Source organism: Falco cherrug, chromosome 19 (assembly GCF_023634085.1).
Source record: "Falco cherrug isolate bFalChe1 chromosome 19, bFalChe1.pri, whole genome shotgun sequence".
Taxonomy (NCBI): domain Eukaryota; kingdom Metazoa; phylum Chordata; class Aves; order Falconiformes; family Falconidae; genus Falco; species Falco cherrug.
The window spans coordinates 3,956,097-3,977,018 of NC_073715.1; the positions used below are offsets into that span (position 1 = coordinate 3,956,097).

Consider the following 20,922-nt stretch of genomic DNA (forward strand, 5'->3'; position numbering starts at 1 on the left):
CAGGCGCGGTGGCGCGGCTCGGGCCGCGCTGCTCGTGGCGCCTGCGCGGTGCCGGCGGGGCCCGCGGGAGCGGCCGCGTACGGAGCGGGCACCCCCTTCACCCGGTGCGGAGCGATGGTATTGTATGAATTCACTTTAGGATAGAATAAACCTTGTAGTTAAAATATAATGAATATAAGAAATATATTCTAATGAAACTAGCAGTTGCACAACAAAAGCTGCTATGAAATCCTCTGTACAGCCCTGTACCAAGGCTAAGAACTTATATTTACTCAAAGAATGTAGGTATAGTAATTGGGTCATGTAACCATAGTCTGAAAGAAAGAATTAATGAAATAACTGATGAAAGAGGGAGTCTGTTTCTCTGACTTTCTCTGACAAGGGGCCTGTTTAGAAGTTATCTAGAGGGAGTGACTAAAAGAAACAAGCAGAAGAAACAGACGGTCGATCAGGACATAAATTAGCTCAAACCGAAAGGAACACTGCAGGCTTGCAAGACCATCACATACCAGGCAAAGGTGAAAAGAACACCACGAGGAAGACCTACAGCCTTCCTCCCAGAGACCACCGCCCACGTCCCGGAGACCCCTGCCCACAATTCCTGGAGGAATTTGCGCAGGCGCAAAAGACTGATAAGCTTATTAACATGTGAAGTGAGAGTAGGCGGGGTTAGATAATGAATATGTATATTAATCAATTGAATATTCATTGTTTTATTGTATAAATACAAGGTAGTTAGTTACTTTAGACATGCACGTTAGGCGGAAGGATCCCCCGTGCATCCAGTGCGCTGCCAATAAAGGATACTTGGTCACTTAGAAATTTTGACTTAATTCTTTAAATCAATGATTCACACAAACAAGCGTTTGCGGTTCTGTTCGGTCCCACCCCGGTGTTCCGTGGGCAGGGGGCCTGATTAGTTGGGGCCCTCTTACAGCTAGTTATGGTAGTTCATACACAGTTACAGTAATTTCTTCTTTAGTCTCATTAACCATTTGGCTCTCCTTGAGCTTGCCTTGCTGTGCTCTGGCTTGACAAATTTATGGTGCCTGTTCCTTTGCGCAAGGGCACGTTTTGGTAACTTTGTAAGGATTTAACCAATGTAATAAGTAACTAAGGGTAATTTGTTGATCAAAGGGGTTTTTAACAAAAGGAATGATCTTGCTGTAACAGATTTGAGAATGTTTTGTCTGGTGAGAAAAGAGTTAACTGTTAACCATGAGGTTGGAGATGTACCTTCTCAAGGCCAATGTTAAACCATAATCTCATTTGTCTTTGTCTAGACTTTAGTGTAAAAATAGTTTAGTTTTGTAATGTACAGCTTCTTGCTACGGGACTGAGAGCATAACTGTTTGCTTAAACCGGCCTTGAAGTTGAGAATAAAAGGGCTGTGTTACTCGTCGGAATTTGCGAGCCTGGATGGAGCTGCGACTCCCCGGCCACCCAGCGTGCTGGTTTTGCTTTCCTGCCTTAATAAATAATTAGTGAATTTATTTCCGACTCTAGTTTGTTCAAATTCAACTATAACAACCAACATCCTCTGTTTTTCAAATTACTGTTCTTCACTGTGGTTATTTACTTTTTTTTGTTTTCCCCCCCTTTTTTTTTTTTTTTTGTTAAAGTAAATAATGTTTACACCCCCCCAGGTCTCCTGAGACGTGCCAGGGCTGCCCCGGGGGTGTCCAGGAGGTGCGGAGAAGAGTGGCTGTGCTGCATTCTGCCTCCCTCTGTTCAGCTTCACTTCCAAAGAAAGGGCGAGCAGGAGTCCCCAGGAGCAGATCTCTTTCCGACTTTCTGAGCTGTACTGAAAGGCTTTTGGAGGTGCTTTGGGCTCGCTCTGAGTAAAACTCTTGAGTTCCTGTCACACACAGCATCCCATTTTCCTCCCTCCAGTTCCATGCTGAGTAGTGCGACCATGACAGATCTGTCACTATCTCCTGTGTGCCATGTGGATGGAATTGTAGTCTTTCCCTGAAGAATTAAAGATCAGTTTCAGATCAGCTGGAAAATGCTGTGTGGTGTGTTTGATGCTCAGCTTTGCCCGCTCACTGTCCCTGGCAGCTCTGCTGTAGTTTGCTTGCCCACAGCATGGTGAATCCTTCTCGTTCAAAAAGCAGGACAGAAACATTTCCTGGGTAAAGGGATGGTGCTTCAAGGGATACCCTAGGAGGGAAACTTCTCCAGATTTGGTTTCCCTCCAAATTATTATCCTATTCCTGAAGCAAAAGGCAGAGAAGGAGTCAGCTGGGGACCTGCCACGCCAAGAGCAGCAGCAGGAGCTGGTCCTGCCCTATGACGAGGCTGATGAATGCTGGCTCAGTAATGACTCTTCAGGTGTCACAAGGGAAGGCGACCGTTGTGGCACCAAATGCTGTGACAGGTTCCTGCGGAAGGATCATTAACCTGCATTAACTAATTGGCGATCACTTTGTTCTTTGCACTCCTAACTGAGGTTCTGGCAGTCCTTCAGGATCCACCAGTCTGATCTTCTCTCCTGGGACTGAACTGGAGGCGCATCAACTTGGCAGCCACATGAGTCCTGCAGATGACTGTTCCACAGAGCCACCAGTCCCCCTGTCACCAGGCAGGATCAGACCTTGGGAACTGGCTGTGCCAGGTGCCACCTGGGGAAGGGCCGGATCCTGGTGGCTGGCTGCAGGGCAGGGTGTCCCACCACCACCCACTCCCCACACACACGCTTCAACTACAGCTGTCAGGCTCAGGAAGCATGGCGTTCATGACCCTTCACAAAGCGCCGAGGCCTTTTGTTACTGGGCGAGCAGAAAAGCTCACACGTGTGAGACGTGTATTTTGTGGTCGGCTCCCACACCTTCAGCCTGAGTATACAGGCTTTGTTTTGTATATAAAAAATATGTATTTTATATGTTTATTTTTTCCAGAAGTGGAGCCCAGATCTCCTGAGCTGACTGAGGATCACACAGCTCCTGCTGCTTGGTGAGGAGCTTCAGGTGGAGCTGCTCTCCCTGAAGGCAGCATCTGTGGAGGCCACGTGTCCTGGCATCCTGTCTTCCCACTGAGGCAGGTCCTCACCCTGGCTGGCTGATCTTTATTTTTGTTTTGATACCGTAAAGTCAGTCATGGAGAAAAACTCTCTAAGACTTGATTTGAAGTTTCAGAAGGCAGGCGTTCTTTACGGCAACACTGGAAGCACGGGGGAATGTTTCCTCCAAGCGTGCTCACCAAGTTACTTGAGGGTGCACATTATACACAGCAGAGCACTTGCACACTCATAGTGCATCACATATTCATTTTCAGTCATGCACAGGATGGGTTACAAGTTTCTTGCTTCTAATGCAAACTAGCACACACCCTCAGGCAGCACTGCTGATGTTTTTACATGTTTTTCTGTGTGCTCTCCAAGCAGGGCTGGCCCTCTTGCAGGGCTATTTGAGTTGGAGGCTGCAATCTCCCACTGCTGCAATTACCTTTGTCCTACTTTCAACTAATTTTCTGTGGGATGCAACACCTTATTAGCTTGTCTCCTCTTGCGGCCAGAACTTCCTCACTTGGAGGATTCTTGCTGCATAATTTAGGTAACGGTGTTCTTATCATTATCTGTTCTTTGTTTCCCAAGGGTGACTCCCTTGATTAGAAGTCCTTTCACTCACTAGTTTTGACAACTTGAGAATCAGCCTGGCCTAAACTTTGTGCACACATTTGTTTAACGCCGGCAACCTTTTCTTAACAGAATACGCTGACATACATGTATGCGCAGTGGTATCTATATAGCGGCATTGGTTTGGTTTGTGAGTTGGGAATGGAGGATACAAACCATCCCACTGCTGCCGAAAGCGCGGGCAGGGAGCGTGGCTGCTGTCAGTGGTTTTGTGCTGTTGCACATTTTGGTGGTAACGGCACCCAAATGGAGGCCCTGCTGGGAGCTGGCACACTGCACTTTCTAAAACTCAAGAATGAGTATTGGAGTTTTATCTCCCAATTTTTTGGTATCAGCGCAGCACGTCCTGGGACTGAGCACAGCCCTCGCACCAAACACGATGGTAAAACCAGTTCTGAAGGAAAATTGTCTTCCTGTGACACTGGAGGAATTTTACCGGTGTGCTTAACTGTAAATGTTGCAGCTAATGTATCCCTGACGTTGCCGAGCTGTACAACCCTGTGATGTGCAGTTTAGCTACTAGTAGAACGCTGCATTGGGTAGTCTAGCTAGTAAATAGGTAAGAACCAGTCTGAAACCAAGGCATGAGCCAAGAGTGCTGAAAGGGGGGCAGAAGGTCATGAAAAGGATGAGAAGAGGAAGGTGATGAAGAAGAGGGTGAAGAAAAGATGATGTCCCAAACAACCACCAGACAACACCCAACCCATTAGGTCACACATGCGCAGTAAGTGTAGATATGATAAGTAGTTCAAGGAACTGTAATGAATATGCTAATAGTTTCCCAGAACTGTCATTAATATATATAGATCAGCCATATGAAGAGAAACAGTGAACAAAGTTGGTATGCATGTTTGGTGGAACTCATCCCTCGTACATGTGGCACCGAAAATAAAGAATGCCTGCTTTCTAACACTCAAAACCGGGTATTGGAGACTTTGTCTCCGATTTTTTGGTATCACTCATGCAACTGTTGGTTGAGACTGCCATCTCACTGAATTATTTTCTTTACATTCAGGCATAAATGCCATGGACATATGGCCGACACGCTGGCTTAAAAATGCTTTACAGCGAACAACAAGCTGCCGTGAATCACTTCTGCACGTAGCTGGGCTAAAGAGCTCAGCGAGCGGCTGCGCATCGACTTAACCCGCCACCGGACGTTCAACTAATCCCCTCAGCCACCCCCGGCCCCGCTCCCCAGGCGGGCGGGAGAGCGGCACACGGCCCGCAGCGGCGCACGGCCCCCCCCCGCCGTTTGCACACGGCCCCTTTCGCTATAAAGACGGAGCGGGGCCGAGTGGGCCCGGGCAGTGTCTGAGGGAGCGCGGGGCCGGGCGGGAGGCTGGTGTGTGGTGCTGAGGGGGGTGTCCTCCCTTCCCTGTGGCCCGTGACTTAGGAAGGGCATTTTCCGCCTTCCTGGGCGTGGGCGCCGTTCATTTTTACAGCTGGGAAGGCTTGTCTTGCGGTGGTTGAGTGAGGTCTCAGAGGTGAGAAGCTTCTGAGGGCTACAGGTATAATAAAAACATGACTCCACAAAAAGAACAGTTGGGAGAGGAGTGTCTTGCTCCAGTGTTCATTTAAATTACAGATGAAAACTTCAGTCTGGAGGTGTTTTACAAAGGCATGGCTCAACTTTGGCTGGAGGTGGTTTAAATATGGTGAGCCCCTTTGTAGGGCCTGTTGAAAGTCTTGTTAGGCTGGATGACAGCGCTTCAGAGCATTGCTTTTGAAGACTCATGTTTCATCGAAATAGGCACACAATATTACTAATTACCACATATTGCAACCTCAGGAGTGGTCTGTGCTGGTGTGAGCATCAAGAAGCTAATAATGGGGGATTACTAATAAACTGCTCTGTTTCCTTACAGTTCTGGGCTCTGACCAGATCCATATGAATTTAGCAGGGAGGATTTGCAGGTGCTGGTTTGTTAAAGCTGAATAGCCACAGTTGGGGTTTGTGTGTGGTTGTACATGTGCTAACGCAGGTGTTTTATTAGCATCCAGAAGAGTACCTGCAAAATGGCAACTGCTCAGAAGCAAAGGAATTGTGTGGTATGTTTTTTTCTTGTGTATTTCAGCACAGTATATTATTTGAATTGGAAAAATCAGTGAATTTTAGCTGAAAAGATGCACCCAGGTGCACTATAATTTTTCTTCACCTGAAAAGTACAGTTAATTCAGTCTTTTAACTATGAATAAAGATACTTAATAGCTATACAGTTTGAGTCTGAGCTTTGTGGTCATGCACTTGGTAGAAATCAACTATATGCTAAAAACACAGTAGCACCAAGTGTTAAGAATATGCTTAACTTTATAAATGATGGAAGTCGTACTTCTCAATTAAATTAAAACATTAAGCAGGCATTGGACCAGATTGTAGACTTTACAGGTTTGATGTGGACAGAGATTAATTCTTTTGTTCATCTAACTTCCAGAGTGCAGTTGTATTTCCTAATAAAATATCTACTGAACAGCAATCCCTGATGCTAGTGAAGAGGCTCCTGGCAGTAGCAGTGTCCTGCATTACATACCTGAGAGGAATCTTTCCTGAAAGTGCCTATGGAACAAGATACATGGATGGTAACAGGCTGTTTCCATAAATCTTTGCAAAATCTATCGTCACAGGGTTGTTAAAGTACTGAGTGTTTTTAAAGCCACTCGATGGTCTTAATGAAAGGTAATAGCCATTTTCAATGACTGTAACAGAAACTTCACTAAAACTTTAATTGTTGAATTTGGTTAGTGGCGATGCTAACTCGGCAATTAAATTCTGCCTGCATCTGTTAGTAATGTTAATTTTAGTTTGCTTTTGATAGATACTTTTAGGGAATGAACTTCACTTTCTTAGCAATGTAGTGGCATTTCGTCCTAAGTATATATGCATCTATGTATTCTTTTTTTGAGATGTGTCTGTCAAAATTCTGAGGGAAGACAAGAACTGTCCTGGCTCCACTCAGCTGGTGAAATGGTATGTTAACCACAGTGTGTATGTAATGCTTCCATAGCATGTCAGTTCTGAAAGATGCTGTTCTGGTTGTTAGCAGATACAAAGGAAAAAGTTCACTTGCTGTGAGTGGACAACTGCCTAGGCAGTGCTTTTACTGCATGGGATTTACTATGTAAATAAAATTTACAATATTTTTTTTTTTAGATGGATAGTCAATATCTGTGTGTTCTGGTAGAGGTGTAATTGACTTGTACAATTGTGTTTCTAGCAAGGCCTATGACTTTGTGCTTAGTGGATCACAAATCTTTGCTTACTGAGTGATTATACTTTACATTTCATTTCCATGGGTGTATATGCTCAAGGGTGCACAAAAATGCAAAAATCTAACCAGTAGTTCCTATCTAGTTGAACAGGGGATGCAGTGTTACCATTTTGCATCTTGAATTTAAAGATCTTGCTCTCAGACTTCTATAAGAAAGTAGTACTGTTGACTTTCATATTCAAAGGCAGAATTGAGCCAGCAAATGATAGTCACACCATTGAGTGTATGTCACTTGGGACTAGAGGCGTTTATTTTGATTTTCTTTCTGTTCACAGTAACTGCAAGATTTGTTCATAGCTGCTTTCCTTGCTGGTTAGAAAAGAGTATTTTAGACCTTTGCCTTATATATGCATGCCTGTTTTGTTACGTCTATAAAGGCCATCTTTGTTCTCACACTTTCACCAGTTGCAGTACAGGGTAAGGTGTCAGAAATGGTGCTGCATTCAGCAGAGGGGGTTTGCAGCTGCTGTCAGCGTTGAGGTGTTCAGAGATGTAGGTGTGAGTTCTGATGTTCAAGGTGAAATTAGTCTTCTGCTTTTTATCCATGAGAGAGAGGAGGGAAGAAGGCTTCATTTAGTGTACCTGGAATTTCTTGATTAATCTTCTGTGGTAGAGGAAACTGAAGTGGTGCTGAGTGCATTTCACCTCACCCCCATGCATCAAACATTAGTGAGGGCCGTGGTGTGGCAGCCTGTGGATGTTGACAAGGAAAGCTCCCCGGTTTTTGTGTGAAGGGTGTGCATCACCTGTTTGGAGTTTACAGGTGAATAGCCTTCCTTAACTCAGCATCATATACACATCAAAACCAGCTCTTTCTTGTTAACTGTATTCAAAAGAAATATTAGAAAAAATTAGGGTAAGTTTTGGTTCACTGTTTGTTGTTTGCGTGTTACTTAAAAAGCAAATTGCAGCACCTGAATAAAGGCAATGATGTAACTCCTTTCTGCGTCAGACATGTTGGTGTTCAGCTGAAATATTTATAAACTGATTAGTGAATACATGAGATAGAAGGTGCTTGAGAATGGTAGGTGTACAAATGCATTATGTTTTTACTGATAAATTACAGAGTTCTACTTTGCAAAAACGTTAGGCTGTTCTGGTGTTACAAGAATAGTCATTGTATCACTGCTAATAAGAATGAATAATGGACTAAGTAGTATTGCTCTAATATAATATTAAGAAGGCTAAACACAAGAATTTTATCTTTTGGGACTATTTTATGTAGTCAGAAGCAAATGGAAATTAATAGTAGATGGACAATATAATTTGATTTTTTGCAGGATGTTAGGATGCTACGATGCCTTGCAGAAGAAATATGTAAGTCTTCCGGTATCACGTAGCTGTTTTAAATGTATTTAAACATTCATTTATGTAAGTCTATTAGCTGCCAGTGTAATTATAGGATTTTCTAGTTAGGTAATGGCTGTGCTTTAATATGTTAAATCAGCCAGCTACAATGTGGGATGCATAGAGATTGCAGGATAATATTCTTTGTAAACAGAAACACTTAACATTAGGGATATATAGGATGAGTAGTCCTTCCTTAAACAGATGAGGATTTAGGCATATGAAGAAGTTGCTTTTTGAGTAGGCCTTACTTGTCTATATTGGTTTCCAGAGCTAGAGAAGCAAAACAGCTTGGTAAGCAGAAATGGGCTATGGAATAATACATTTAACATTCTTTTCCTTTCTCTAATTATGTTTCTGACAGCTAAGAATGATTGTCCTAGCAGTAAGTATCTTTGAAAAGTAAGGTACACGTTTTGTTAAGGTAGCTGCTTACAGATAAGTACAGTTCTTACTGTTTCCTCTTTACTTTAAAATCACAGGTCTATACCCATCCAGAAGATCCTCAGGTAAATCTGCTAGAATATTTTACTGTGTGACTAATGATAGTGTGGGTATAGTAAAATGTGTATACAAGCAATGGTACTTAACATTCACATTAATGCACATTAAAAAAAACCAAAACCAAACCAGGACATCTTAAAATAGCTCTGCTGATCCTTATATTTGATAATCAGAATTACCACATAGTGAATTGCCTTTGGATATTGAATGTCAGGTTATTCTCAGGCCAGTACAAGAAACCTGAAGTGTCAATGCAGGGTTAAATGCCCCAAAAGATGCATGGTCCTAACTCTGCATTGAATACGTTAAGGAACTTCTTTATGAAAAATTTGGTATGTTTTAACTAACCACTGGGTGTCACCATGTCTCTGTTGTGTGTGAAACATTTTCATAGTGATAAAACTTCAAATGACTATTTAAATTCTAAAAACTTAAGCAGATGTTTCAGAATACTGCATTGTTGTGATTCCTGGAAAATAATGTAGAGCATAACATATATAATTACCAAGTAAAAATTAATGCTGTTTCTTGTTCCAGCATTAAAAGCTGTATTCAGTGCATGTAAGTGGACCAGACAGGAGCTGGGCTGTCATTTGCTTTAAATGCAAGTTTAATAGATTACTAGACAGAAGCAGCAGCAGTAGTTTGTTTGACAGCTGACAGTTTAATAATTACTGTTTACAGACAATTACAGAATGTTACCACTTCAAATTCAAGTACACCCACAATGGGCCACTCCTGGATTTCAGCAGGTACTGTCACTGTGACTTTATTGTGCTCTGTGGTTTTACAGTCCGTTTACACACACCTGTATGTAGAAACTTTGGATTTTATCTGTTTGGTATTTCCTTCTTTAGTTCTGGATCTTAAGACCAATTTTATCAACCTACACTAGTAGATTTATTATTAAAATTCAGTGAATCATTTTGTCAGATTATGCTCATATTTTTAAAATATCCACTCAAAAGATGATTCTTGATGTCAGAGTCCAATACGTTCTGACCAGGTTCTTTAAGATATTTCATGCATGGAGGGTAAAGCATTTAGTATCAGACTTACTTATGTGAAGGTATTTGATATTTAAATTTAGCAGAATACGAAATGAGAATTTACTTATTTATAATTATATTAAAAATACAAAATACAGTGAAAATGCAATACAAGTGTAAGCTATGCTTAGCAAAGCATAGCTATTGCAATACACAGTTCAATCACAGTACCAATGTGGTTCCCATTACTGGTCTCTACAATGTGCTCACCGTCGTGACAGAGGGCATCCCCAGTCATGGGGAAACAGTATGTGGGTTGAAGCCGGCTCCAGCCCAATGTCCTCTTTGCAATTCTTTTCGTAGTTGTTTAGGTTTTGTACTCTTTGGGCTGAGCCACATGGTCACACACCCACACCCCCACCCCTAGTCTGGCTAACTCAAGGAGATATGCAAGCATCTTTAATGTGTGTGGGGAGAAACTTTTACGCCACCGGTTGATCCACTCAACTGCGATAGTAGTTGATCCACACTCAACTAACACAGCTATTTATCTAACAGGAAGGCCGTGCTTAGGTCCCCTTTGTGTTGAGAAAGTCAGCTTGCTTTGTGGCAGCGGTGGACAGTGATGCCCTGTGTTACTCCCTGAGCTTCACAGGTGCATCACCCTTGCCCATCTCTGCTGAGCTGTCTTCCACTGTGCGGGTTTACTGGTCAGTCACAGCTGCAAGGAAATGGCTTACTTTAAGTAGCTGAAATGCAGCAAATTTGTATCTAAGGGACTTCTCCCAGCTTTCCTCCTGCATAAAATAGTTTTTAAATTAAAAAGCTGCAGTGCTGCAGACCTAGGTCTCTTGGGCTGAGTTTAGTTGCTTGCTTCTGAAAGGGGCTGTAAGTCTCATAAAAACCACTGGTGGAAAGAAAGGGGATGTGACTCTCAGCCACACCAGGTTGCCTTATAATACTGTGTTAACATAAATTCATGCCAGACCAATTTGAACATAAAAGGTGTGAGCCTAGTTTTCTGACACCCTGCAGGGAAGGACATAACCATCTGCAGAGGGGTGAGATGTTCGAAACCATCACAGTTAAGGGTGTGCTTCCTAAAAGCAGGTTACCCAATGAAATAACTTAAGAGTTGTTTGCCTTGCACTGGCTGTTCAGGTCCTCAGGTGCCTCTGTGAGCTGTGTGGCTGTGAGGACTAGGGGAGTAGAGGGAGATCATTTTTAGTGGCAGTAAGGTAGGGTTTGGGTCAGCTGCTGGTAGAACAGGAGCACAGAAATGTCAGAGCTGGATGCTGAGTCACTTAGGCACGCATTTGGTTATGGGTAACCGTTCTTGTCAAAGTCTGACTCGTTTTATTTAAGGGCAAGCAAGTATGTAAGACTTTGCAGAACTGGGGCTCTCAAAAGTACCTACATTTTTCTTTCTTTCAGATTGGGTATTTTTTAAGCATTGTGTAATGCAAAATACAGTCGTTGGTACAGCTGCTGAACCATAAATGCTTTCATGTTGTCCCTGGCTCAGACTTTGATCTTCCAAGGGGCAGAGAACTCACAGGTCACCGAGACAGTATTAGGAATTGCAGGGCCTGTAATCTCAGACCTTCAGCAATAAATACAATGCCTGCTTCTGATGTTCATAAAGTTTGTTAGTCATGTATCTTAATACTAGAAGCAGATTACTCTGTGTAAAAAAAAAATAATAAATCTGAATACTTTGTCCATTTTTAGTAAGAATAAAAGGGATGATTCCACAATCACCTGTGCAGACACCAAGAAAGCAAGTATCCTCCTCATTCGCAAGATTTATGTTCTGATGCAAAACCTGAGTCCATTACCAAATGATGTTTGCCTGACTATGAAGCTGTTTTATTATGATGAAGGTAGTATTTCCATATTACCTTGATTTATCAGCTGTGTTCAGACATTGGAAACTATTCAAAGAAATAATGTATAATCACTATGGTTGCTGGGACTTGTTAAATGATGTTACTTTGCATGCGTCTGTGTCTCATGACAGTTTCTAAAATCTAAGGGAAACAGATTTGATCTCACTGTAGGAGCACAGTCTTGTCACTGACTTCATTGGAGCAAGGATTTCAGGGTGTGTTTAAAAACAAATTGAGTTTTCTTGAGTATGTTAGGATCTAACACGTTTGCCAGACTGGTTCTAGTTTAGATGACTATTTAAGTGTCTAGCTCTGGTTTCAGAATGTCTTATTGCTTCTAGCTCATCTTTATGCATGTAGAAACTTTCTTTAGCTTTAATTGGGTTTTGCCTGTTGTGTAGGGGGAAAATAACTTAATTTAGTACAAGTTGAGTATTGATTATTCCCCTCCGACACAGTTTCTTTGGAGCAGCCCTTTGTTGTTAAAGGGGAAAAGAGTCTTTTTGCCAGACAAGTTAACATTAGTTTTATAAGAACGTGTTTCATTCTAACACATTTAATGAATTCTTTTCTGCAGTTACACCACCTGATTACCAACCTCCTGGTTTTAAAGAGGGTGAATGTGAGGGGATGATATTTGAGGGGGAGCCGATGTATCTGAATGTGGGTGAAGTGCCAACGCCTTTTCATATGCTGAAAGTTAAAGTTACAACGGAAAAACAACGAATGGAAAATGCTGATAAAAGCATTCTAAAGCGTGGAGGGAGTGACATGCCTCTCCACATGCTCAAAGTGGACAGAGATGAGCCAGAAGAAGAGAGCCAGGACATGAATGTAAGCACAAATGTTTTGTGTAGTTTGTTGAAATTTTTTGGTTTATAGTCTAGAAAAGAGCCATTAATTGTTTCACCACGTCTTACTATAACATTAATAAAACCTCTGTGTTTCCAGGTATACTTAAGCAAGACTATATGTCTTCGATACATTTTTGCTTTAATTTTACTGCTCCAGTTAGCAATGTCATCACTAAAGCAGTATTGAACAAGTGCATCAGCATAATGCCTGTCAGCAGCAGCATTGTTGGTAGTTGTGTCTCTGTGAGGCTAGAGAGGAGTAGTAGGATGAGAAGCAGAGGGGTGCCTTGGTGCTGTGGGTACAGGTGCCATTTGTTCAGCTCCACACGCAGGACACAGGTGAAACCTCCCTGGAGCCGTACCGTACCGGTCCCAAGTGAGCTGCTGCAGCCGGACAGTATTGATTGGCAATAAATTTGCTCAGGGATCCTCTTGTATAGTGGTCAGTATACATACAGCTAGTGGCGCCACAGCTAAAGAGGCAAACTCAGTTCTGTGTTGGGATTTTTCGCTAGGGAAATCTGCCTAGGAAAAAGCACAGGGCAAAGCTTGCTGAAGGCGGCGTCCTGCCGCTGATGGTAGCGTGTCTGAGACGGCTCTTGGGACTGCACTTGTACAGGCTTCAGCAATTGGAGACATATGTTTCTGGGGTCAGCTGAGGCAGGCAGCAAATGTGCTTAGTCATTAGAATGTGCAAATACGTGTGGTGATCTATACTGTCCATAGGTGAGAAGGAGGCGGAGCTTCAGGGCTTTGGGCCCCTCGCCCTCAGTTAGCATTGCTAGGGAGGCCTGTAGGTGATGAGATGGAAATAAACTGCTTGGCCCTCTAAATCTGCATATGCCTATGAACTGCCCTTTCACAGGCAATAAGAAGGTGGTAACTGATGCACTGGTAGTATTCTTTCCATATCTGTTGTTAAAATTTTAGTATTTTTTACAGATGTTTTCCATGGTAGATTAAATGTGTGCTTGCCTTAATTAAGTAATGCTGAGCTAGTCTGTATGTCAATTATTGCAAAACAGTTTGTTCCTCTGAGAATCCATCTAATAAGCTCTGGCCCTAAGCACCTGAGTACAAACCCTCTTCCTTGTTTGTCTGCAGTAAGTGATAGACTTTTTTTTCTTACTCTAGGAAGATCCTGTCTTGGATAATAAATTGGAAGATAGGAATAATGTAAATATTTCAGATGCTCAAGGTAACATTTATGTCTGTTTTTCAAGTCTTTTCAGTTTGTGCCTCTTTTTCCTGATGTTACTAAAACAAAACCTCAACTTTCTGACTTAGACCACTATATTAAAATCGACACTCTTTTCTTCCGAGACATTCCTATGTCTTTATTTTGTGTTGTGCCTTCATCTGTGAGACACTTGGTTAGCAAATGCACATTTTTATGTTTCTGGTCTAAAATTCTGATCTTCTGTTCCATTTTATCAGATAAGCTAAATTTAATGGGTTTTATATTTAGAAGTGAGGGGTTTTTTTTATTTTTCTGTTGTTGTTATGTTTGTATTCATATTTTACATCCATATAAAGCTTGCAGAGGTATTGTGCTCTTGACTTCATTATTGCAGACTTGGGAACCAGATTTCTCTGTGCAAAAAAAGGTCCAGGTCTATTTTTGCTTAAATCACAGCTGTTTGGACTGCATCCTCACAGCTTCAGCCACTAAGTTTAGCAGAAATACTACTTTCAGCCACCACTTTTCGTTAAGCTCTGAGCGCCATAGGACCAGGGTCTGATTCTGCAGTCCACACATGCTTCAGTCTGTGGTTGTGGAGGAATAAAGACTGTTGGGGCTTGTATGCACAGAAGAGTTTTTGCGTTGTGGTAGACTGAACAATATCCATGTAAAAATACCTGTCTGTATGATGCATGGTCTTCATGCAGAGGAGGTCGTTCATTACTGTGGCTTGCTATTCCTGATAACAGTCTGTAACTTCATCTCAAAATGTTTTGTTTTAGGAATGATTGTATGATTATGGCTGTGCTGCTGGCTATTTTAGTGCATTTTCTAGCTGCTTGCTTTTGCAGTTTACTCCAGCCGTGCATGCAGTTTTCTCATTGCATACGTGGAACATTTTGATGATCGCAAGTGAACTTTTTTAACTTTAGTTTTAATAGGTACAAGCTCTAGCAAAGCATTTTTATTAGTGTGAATCTCAGCAAACTGAGTTGCCTGAAGTAGAATCCTGATGCTGTAAAATCCATCAATGTGAAACTGTGCAAACAGTGTAACAGCAAAAAGCAGATTGCAAGTGGAAGCCTATACAAGGCACCACTTTTCAAGAAGTACCAAAAACATTTACTTCTGTTTTATTTTTAAAAAGCTTCATGTAACAACTTCAATAAACAATCAAACTGAGAGATCTGCAGAGAGTATAAATGAAATCTTACACTTTGGAAGCACTCTGGGGACTCAACACTGCAAGGCAAAGCTGCCTTCTCCTTTGTTATCAAATAAGCAGTTATGCTCTTCCCACTGTGCAGACATTAGGAGGTACCTGCACATCCTTTCTGATGGAAAACAGGAGCACCTGTCTTGTGAGATTTTTTTTCTTAGCCTTTATCAATACGTAGTTTCTGCAGTTTGCTTACAATTGTACAAGTGTTCTCCACTGTAAGCTCTGAATGACGAAGTGCCAATAAAATAACTCCTGGCTACACCAGCCTGACTGCAGCTGCTCCCAGAAACATGCCCTGGGAGCACTCCACTGTTTGTTTTGTTTTGTTTGTTTTTTAAAAATCTGTGCATCTAAAAAAAAAAAAGATGTTGACCCAGACTGTCTCCACTTCAAAACATGAGACAGCAAACTCTGTCCTCCAGGATCTCTGTGAACAGAAGCTTCCTTTTAAGATTTTTGAGAAACTAGGAGGAAAAGTAGAAGATGATTTATCTTCACATTCCCCAAGATACCCCAGGGGCCCCAAGATTGGACTTTGCTACCGAACAAACTGAAGAATGAATTGCTGCTTGTTGATCTGCTCATCTTGGAGAGAATATATGTGAAGCATCTGGGCAATACTAGTACCCACTTGCTGTGCATAAAGCATTTCAAATGTAGTAAAGAAAGATCAAAAGAGGAAATAAACACCCTTTCTGGGAGAAGATAAAGTAGACATGATGAGGACAGGTATGCGCAGAAATGCTCTGATACACTGATGTAAAATAGGATAGCTAAAGGCACACAGTTTTCAGGACTGTGAAGTAAAAACCCCACGCTTTGTGACCAAAAGGGGGAGCGGATGGGACACACACATCTTACTTGGATGAGAAGCCTATGTAAAATGGTTTTTTTTTTTTTCTGTAGCAGAGATAGAGGCTTCTGCGGCGATAATATATGGCACTCCTAGAAGAAACGCCCATTAGTGCTGCTGCTTGCTCTGTTCACTCTTCTTAACGCATTTCCCTAAAGTTGCATCTGCTTTGAAATATAACTCTGGTTCTCTAGTTTCTGGATCAGAAACACCAATTTTCCATAAAAACTTCCAGACATGTTTCTTTCTATGTAACTGTAAAAGTGGCAGCTGTGTCACTGCTGAGGCTTTTGGGCCTCCTAACCCGAAGGAGACTAGCAGCTTGTTGGGGCTACCATGGTGTCTGAGTGCTTGTGGAGGCAGTTAGACAAAGCAAGATGAGCCTAGATTTTATTTTTTTAAATGGATTGGAGTGTCCTGTCATTCAAGACCAACACTGAACAGGTTGCACTGTGTATTTATATGGTGGCATTAATGTTACTTTTTTTCCGAAATGTAATGTGCAACTTTGCAAGAATTAGCAGGAAAATTCACTTCAATTCAGGAAAATAACACTTCAGTGCTGTTCAAAAATAATCATGGAAATATGTAGGAAACAGCATGTGTAGATCAGCATTTTGACAATGCTGGTAGGCTGCAGAACTGGAATGACCACATAAAAGCTCTATCTGGTGCTTTCAGAAATTCATAGAACTTGCAAAAACATGCAAAAATGCAGCAAATGGCTTGTCTTAAGGAGTTGGTATGTTTTATTTGCAGGAACTACAAGATGCAGGAAAATGTATTTGTCATGCTGAAATTCTTCCACAGCTGACATGCAGTGATCTTTAACCAGTTCACGCTACTCTCTGTATCCTAGAAAAAAACCAGCATGGATTAGAAAGAGGAAAAACAGATCTCCAGAACTGACTGTTCATTCTTAGTGGCCTGTTCATGCAGCTGCAGGCAGTGAGGAGGGGAACAGCAGCCAAATTGGCTGGGCTGCCTGTGGCCGGGTTACAAAATGGGAGCCATCCGCTGGCAGTGGGTTCAGAACACGCAGCAGCTGTGCCAGGGTGCCCATTCTGCAGCGCAGAACGGGTGTGCGAGGCGCTCTGCTTGAAAGCACATCCCAAGGCAGGCGAGCCTTTAGCAGCACAGAGCATAAATGAGTCTGGAGATTCAGGCCACTCTTCCAAAGATCCTGTGTATAAGTCTGTACGAAGCATAACCATCTCTTGTGTGCCTGTAAGAGGATGTTGTGATAGGGAATTGCTGAATTAAAGATGTGAGAGTGTAATAACCTGATAGAGTTAACTACTTGCTTACAGATAGAGAATTGGAGCCCCTCTGAAGCACCTGCTCCCTGCATTTATAAAGCGCGTGTTTCTTGTAGCAAAAAAGAGTGTTAAGAGGCTGCTGGTGTGTGGGCAACAGTGTCCTTTATTACTTAACTCTTTTACAGAACCAGATTTAACTTGTGAAGAAGATGACGTTACAAAGGCTGGAGGGAGCCAGGATCTGTGTGTTTCTAATCCTCAGGTATGAAAAAGAAACCCTGTCATCTTAAACTTTTACTAGAGCTTTCATGAAGCTTCTTTTCTACTTTTAGTGGTTAATAGGTAATCTACTAAAGGTTTACTACAGTCAGTATTTTCAGCAATGGAATGCCTTTACATTTTACTTTCTGGTGTTTTACAAAGATGGTTAATATTCCAAAGCAGTCAGAAGCAATAACAAAAGGCTGCTCCTCTGTGGTACAGTTTTCAAACCAAGCAGACGGTCTGACCATTAAGAGAAATGGGAACATAATTTCTGTGTTTATGAACTGTGATAACTAAACACTCTGCCTAATAGAAATTTTCCTGCTAATTCTAACAAACACTTCTTTAAAGGTTAATTAAAACTTCAAATGCAGTTTTATGACTCAGACTTAAAACTCAAGCTATATTCCCTGCAGACAGCAAAATGGTATCATTTAAATGTGGAGGACTACTTCAAACATGGGTCCTTAAGGTTTCTTGAAGCAGAACAGCCCTAGGTAACTGCGAGTGACTTACTGAATAAAAATAACTGATGCTCTGATCTGTCAGGACTCTGACACACAACAGCTGTAAATAGGGCTGTTGACTTCAATGGGTATACTCCTGTATTTAAATTTCAGCTCAAGCGCTGTGGTAGGCAAAGCCAGAGCACTGAACCCTGCTGTAGCCTCTAATATATATATTTTTTACTACTGTCACAAAGCAACATCTATTTTCTGATTTCAGGTCGATCATTTGGCAAGTAAGACGTCTGAACTTAATATGTCAGAGAGCAGGACAAGAAGTGGAAAGGTCTTTCAAACCAGCACTGTTAGTAGCATTTTTTTCTCTAGTTCTTTCTATTTCTGTTTTATTTTAAGCCTTCTTCTGTTCCAAACAGTGAATAAAGCTCTAAGCTTTAATATATTTCATATTGACAGAATCAAATTCTTATCACTTCTAAAATTCCCATTAAATTCAATACATTTGGATTCTTAGTGTCAAAAAAAATTCTGTTCCAAAGAGTTAAAAACTGACCGTTGATGTAGTTAACACAGGTTGAGAAAGATTCATTAGGATTGATTTGTATTTTCTTGGGAATGCATTTAGCTAAATTCCCGGCTGGCTTAATCCATTGTTGATAGGAGCGTGTGCCTGCAGAGATCCCCAGCCCAGCGTACCATATGCCAAAATCCTAACTTCAGCTTTTATGACTCATTCATACCAAGAAAAATCTGTTATTTCTTTGATTAATCACATTGCAGCAGCTAAGTCTTGTAGTAGGTGCTACTTGCGGGGAGCCAAATTCCTCCAGCCTTGCACAGGTAGAGCAGAAGTTGTCCAGGGTGGAATCTGGCCTTTGGGGATGGCACTGGGGGCCCCCTCTGTCTGCTGCTGCCGTCACCTAATGAGTGTGGTAGCCTCAGCTTTGTGAGGCTCGCTGGGGGCCTTCACAAGACCTTGACATCTCCCCTACCTGTGAGTGTTTGCGGTTACTGGTAGGTTCTTCTCAGAAGCAGCTGTGGGGTGAATAATACCATACTAGTAAACAAGAACGTGCTCTTCATTTACAGTCAGGAGGGGAAGTTGTGTGTCAGGGCCATGGGAAATTGTACTGTTCCTGTCCCTGCTCACGGAGGCTCTTTGTTAATTTTTAGTGCAGTAGTTGTGTGAAGATTTATAATGTGCAGCTCAATTGTTGCCAGTAGTTTTTGCCTTAAACTAAGACCTTATTTCTGTAAGGGCTGGTAGAAATCGAGCTTGGGAGCATGCAAAATTAATTCCTTGGCAGAATGTTCTAAAGAAGTCATGAAGAGAAAATTGTGTCTTAAAAATATGTATGAAAGCTTCATGTGAAAAGGGCTTTCAGTGCTTGCAACAAATTCATGAAGAGGAGATGTTAAATTCAGAATATAGAACTAGCAGATTCAGTCTTTTTGTAAAGTACTGCTTACCACAGAATAGAATTCTTTTACTTGCAACCCCAGGGTCCTATGCAGTATTTTTTGTTGTTCACTGTCATGGAGAGAAAAAAACCCAACAAAACGTTCTGTATGCTCGCTATCACCGTATCTTTCTGTTTTAAAAAGGTTTTGTTAGCGAAGTTAATACTAGAATTTAAACAAAGCGCAGTTGCTTTAAATAATCAAAAGAACAGCAGATCTGAAGGCGAAACGGTCATCTTTTGACACATGTGCAAGTCAGGAGTAATTGGATTAGACTCGGTCAGGCAAGCCCGCAGGGTGCTGAGCACCCTCTCCCATTGGTACGGAGTGCTCCGCTGTGGTGCAGAGCACTCCGTACCAACCAGCTGCGCTGGCTCCCAGCTGCTCGCCGAACCCCACTGCAGGAGCGTCACCTCTGTGGCAAGGAACAGCCTCCCTGCCCTTCCCTGGAAGCCGTGACCCGCGGCAGGTCCTGCCGTTACAGCGTCAATATCCCAGCCTGCTCCGGCACGGCAGGACGCTCTGTTCTACCCCAAAACAGTGCCCAGATGTTACCCAGGCTTAGCACCTCCAGGTGGGAGTGCAGCAGGCCGTGGGCCGTGCCGTGCGGCAGCCTGTAACACAAGGTTTATTTTCCCTTGGCAGGTTCATCAGTTTGAACTCTCATCGAGCCAAGACATGCTGCCAAAAAGGAGGAAGATCAGTGAGCCGAAGGAGCAGTTTTAGATGCCAGTCTCCCTGCCGTTTGTTCAGAGTTCACACCACTTCCAGTTTGTTGTTTACTGTGAGCGTTCATAGTTAAATGTCGTTTAGGGATTTGGTTCTGTTCTATTTGTGGTCAAAATGGAGAGTTGTAGGGAGAGAAAATCCGTCAAGAAGCCCAGCTCTAGAAATCAGAACTTATTTTCTGTAGGCGGCCGTACCCCATTGGGAAGGACAGAAGGAACCCGAGTACCGACGTAACCGAGGGGCTGTCTGGGGCCGGTGACTTGCCGGCTTCACTCCCTGCTTGCACTGTGCTTACATCCTGACGGTGGTTCCGCGCCTGTTCCTTACCCGCAGCACAGGGCTTCCCCAGTGACTCGGGGCTTAGCCAGGGGCGTCCTTGCCCAGGGCCTGTCCTGGGGGCACGAAGCCCCTTGCGCCGGGGGGGGGGGAGTTCAGAGCTTCACGCAGCAGGGCACCGTGGTCCGTTAGGGTGATGCTACGTTTTGTGGAGTTACTATTGGGACAGTTGGGGGGGTTGGATCTTTGCGTTTCTTCCGGACTGAAGGCACTGGACTCGAGTGAACAAGCAGTGTGCACGCCTTCAGTTATCCATTTCATGCCAAAACGCTGGAATAAAACGCAATATTAATCTGTGGCAGGGGTCTGTGGTGAGGGTGGGCGGTTCTCTGGAGACCCCTGTGTGTGCTCAAGTGGTTCCTTGCTGAAGTTGGCCATGGTGCCATTTTTTTTAAAAACTAAATTTTTTCCTGTGCTGTACATGGAGCGAGGCTGTGTCCCTGTGGGGAAGAGCAGCTGCCGTCCGCGGGTGGGGACTGCTGAACGTTTCATGATGTTATTTCACCTTTTTAATTAAGAATGTCTTTGTGGTTCCTCAGTTAAAGCGGCCTTAGGCTGGTTGTGGGGGGCTGCCCGGGGGCGTCACGGCAGAACCGGGCCGGGGCTCGGGGCCGCTCCTGCCGCGGGCTGGGGGGAAAAGGGGGCGGGGGGGGCGATCCGGC

At 42.9% G+C, this 20,922-nt stretch overlaps 1 protein-coding gene across 5 annotated transcripts; it reads left to right on the plus strand.

Moving 5' to 3' along the window:
* Window positions 1-55: 55 nt before the first annotated feature.
* HORMAD1 (HORMA domain containing 1) lies at window positions 56-20,804 on the plus strand. 5 transcript variants are annotated; one of them, XM_014276289.3, is made up of 15 exons: window positions 76-117; window positions 1,647-5,124; window positions 5,635-5,689; window positions 6,073-6,217; window positions 6,542-6,605; window positions 8,187-8,223; window positions 8,618-8,638; window positions 8,736-8,762; window positions 9,442-9,509; window positions 11,478-11,629; window positions 12,213-12,469; window positions 13,624-13,687; window positions 17,192-17,268; window positions 17,997-18,080; window positions 19,841-20,804. In XM_014276289.3, the coding sequence occupies exons 3-15, from the start codon at window positions 5,657-5,659 to the stop codon at window positions 19,919-19,921; spliced, it is 1,110 nt and encodes a 369-aa protein (XP_014131764.1). In that variant the 5' UTR covers window positions 76-117; window positions 1,647-5,124; window positions 5,635-5,656; the 3' UTR covers window positions 19,922-20,804. The 5 variants fall into 5 exon arrangements, with proteins under 5 accessions (XP_027654641.1, XP_014131764.1, XP_027654644.1 ...); XM_027798840.2 differs by having other exon boundaries at window positions 56-104; window positions 1,647-5,689; XM_027798843.2 differs by lacking the exons at window positions 76-117; window positions 5,635-5,689 and having other exon boundaries at window positions 4,919-5,124; window positions 6,112-6,217.
* Window positions 20,805-20,922: the final 118 nt, after the last annotated feature.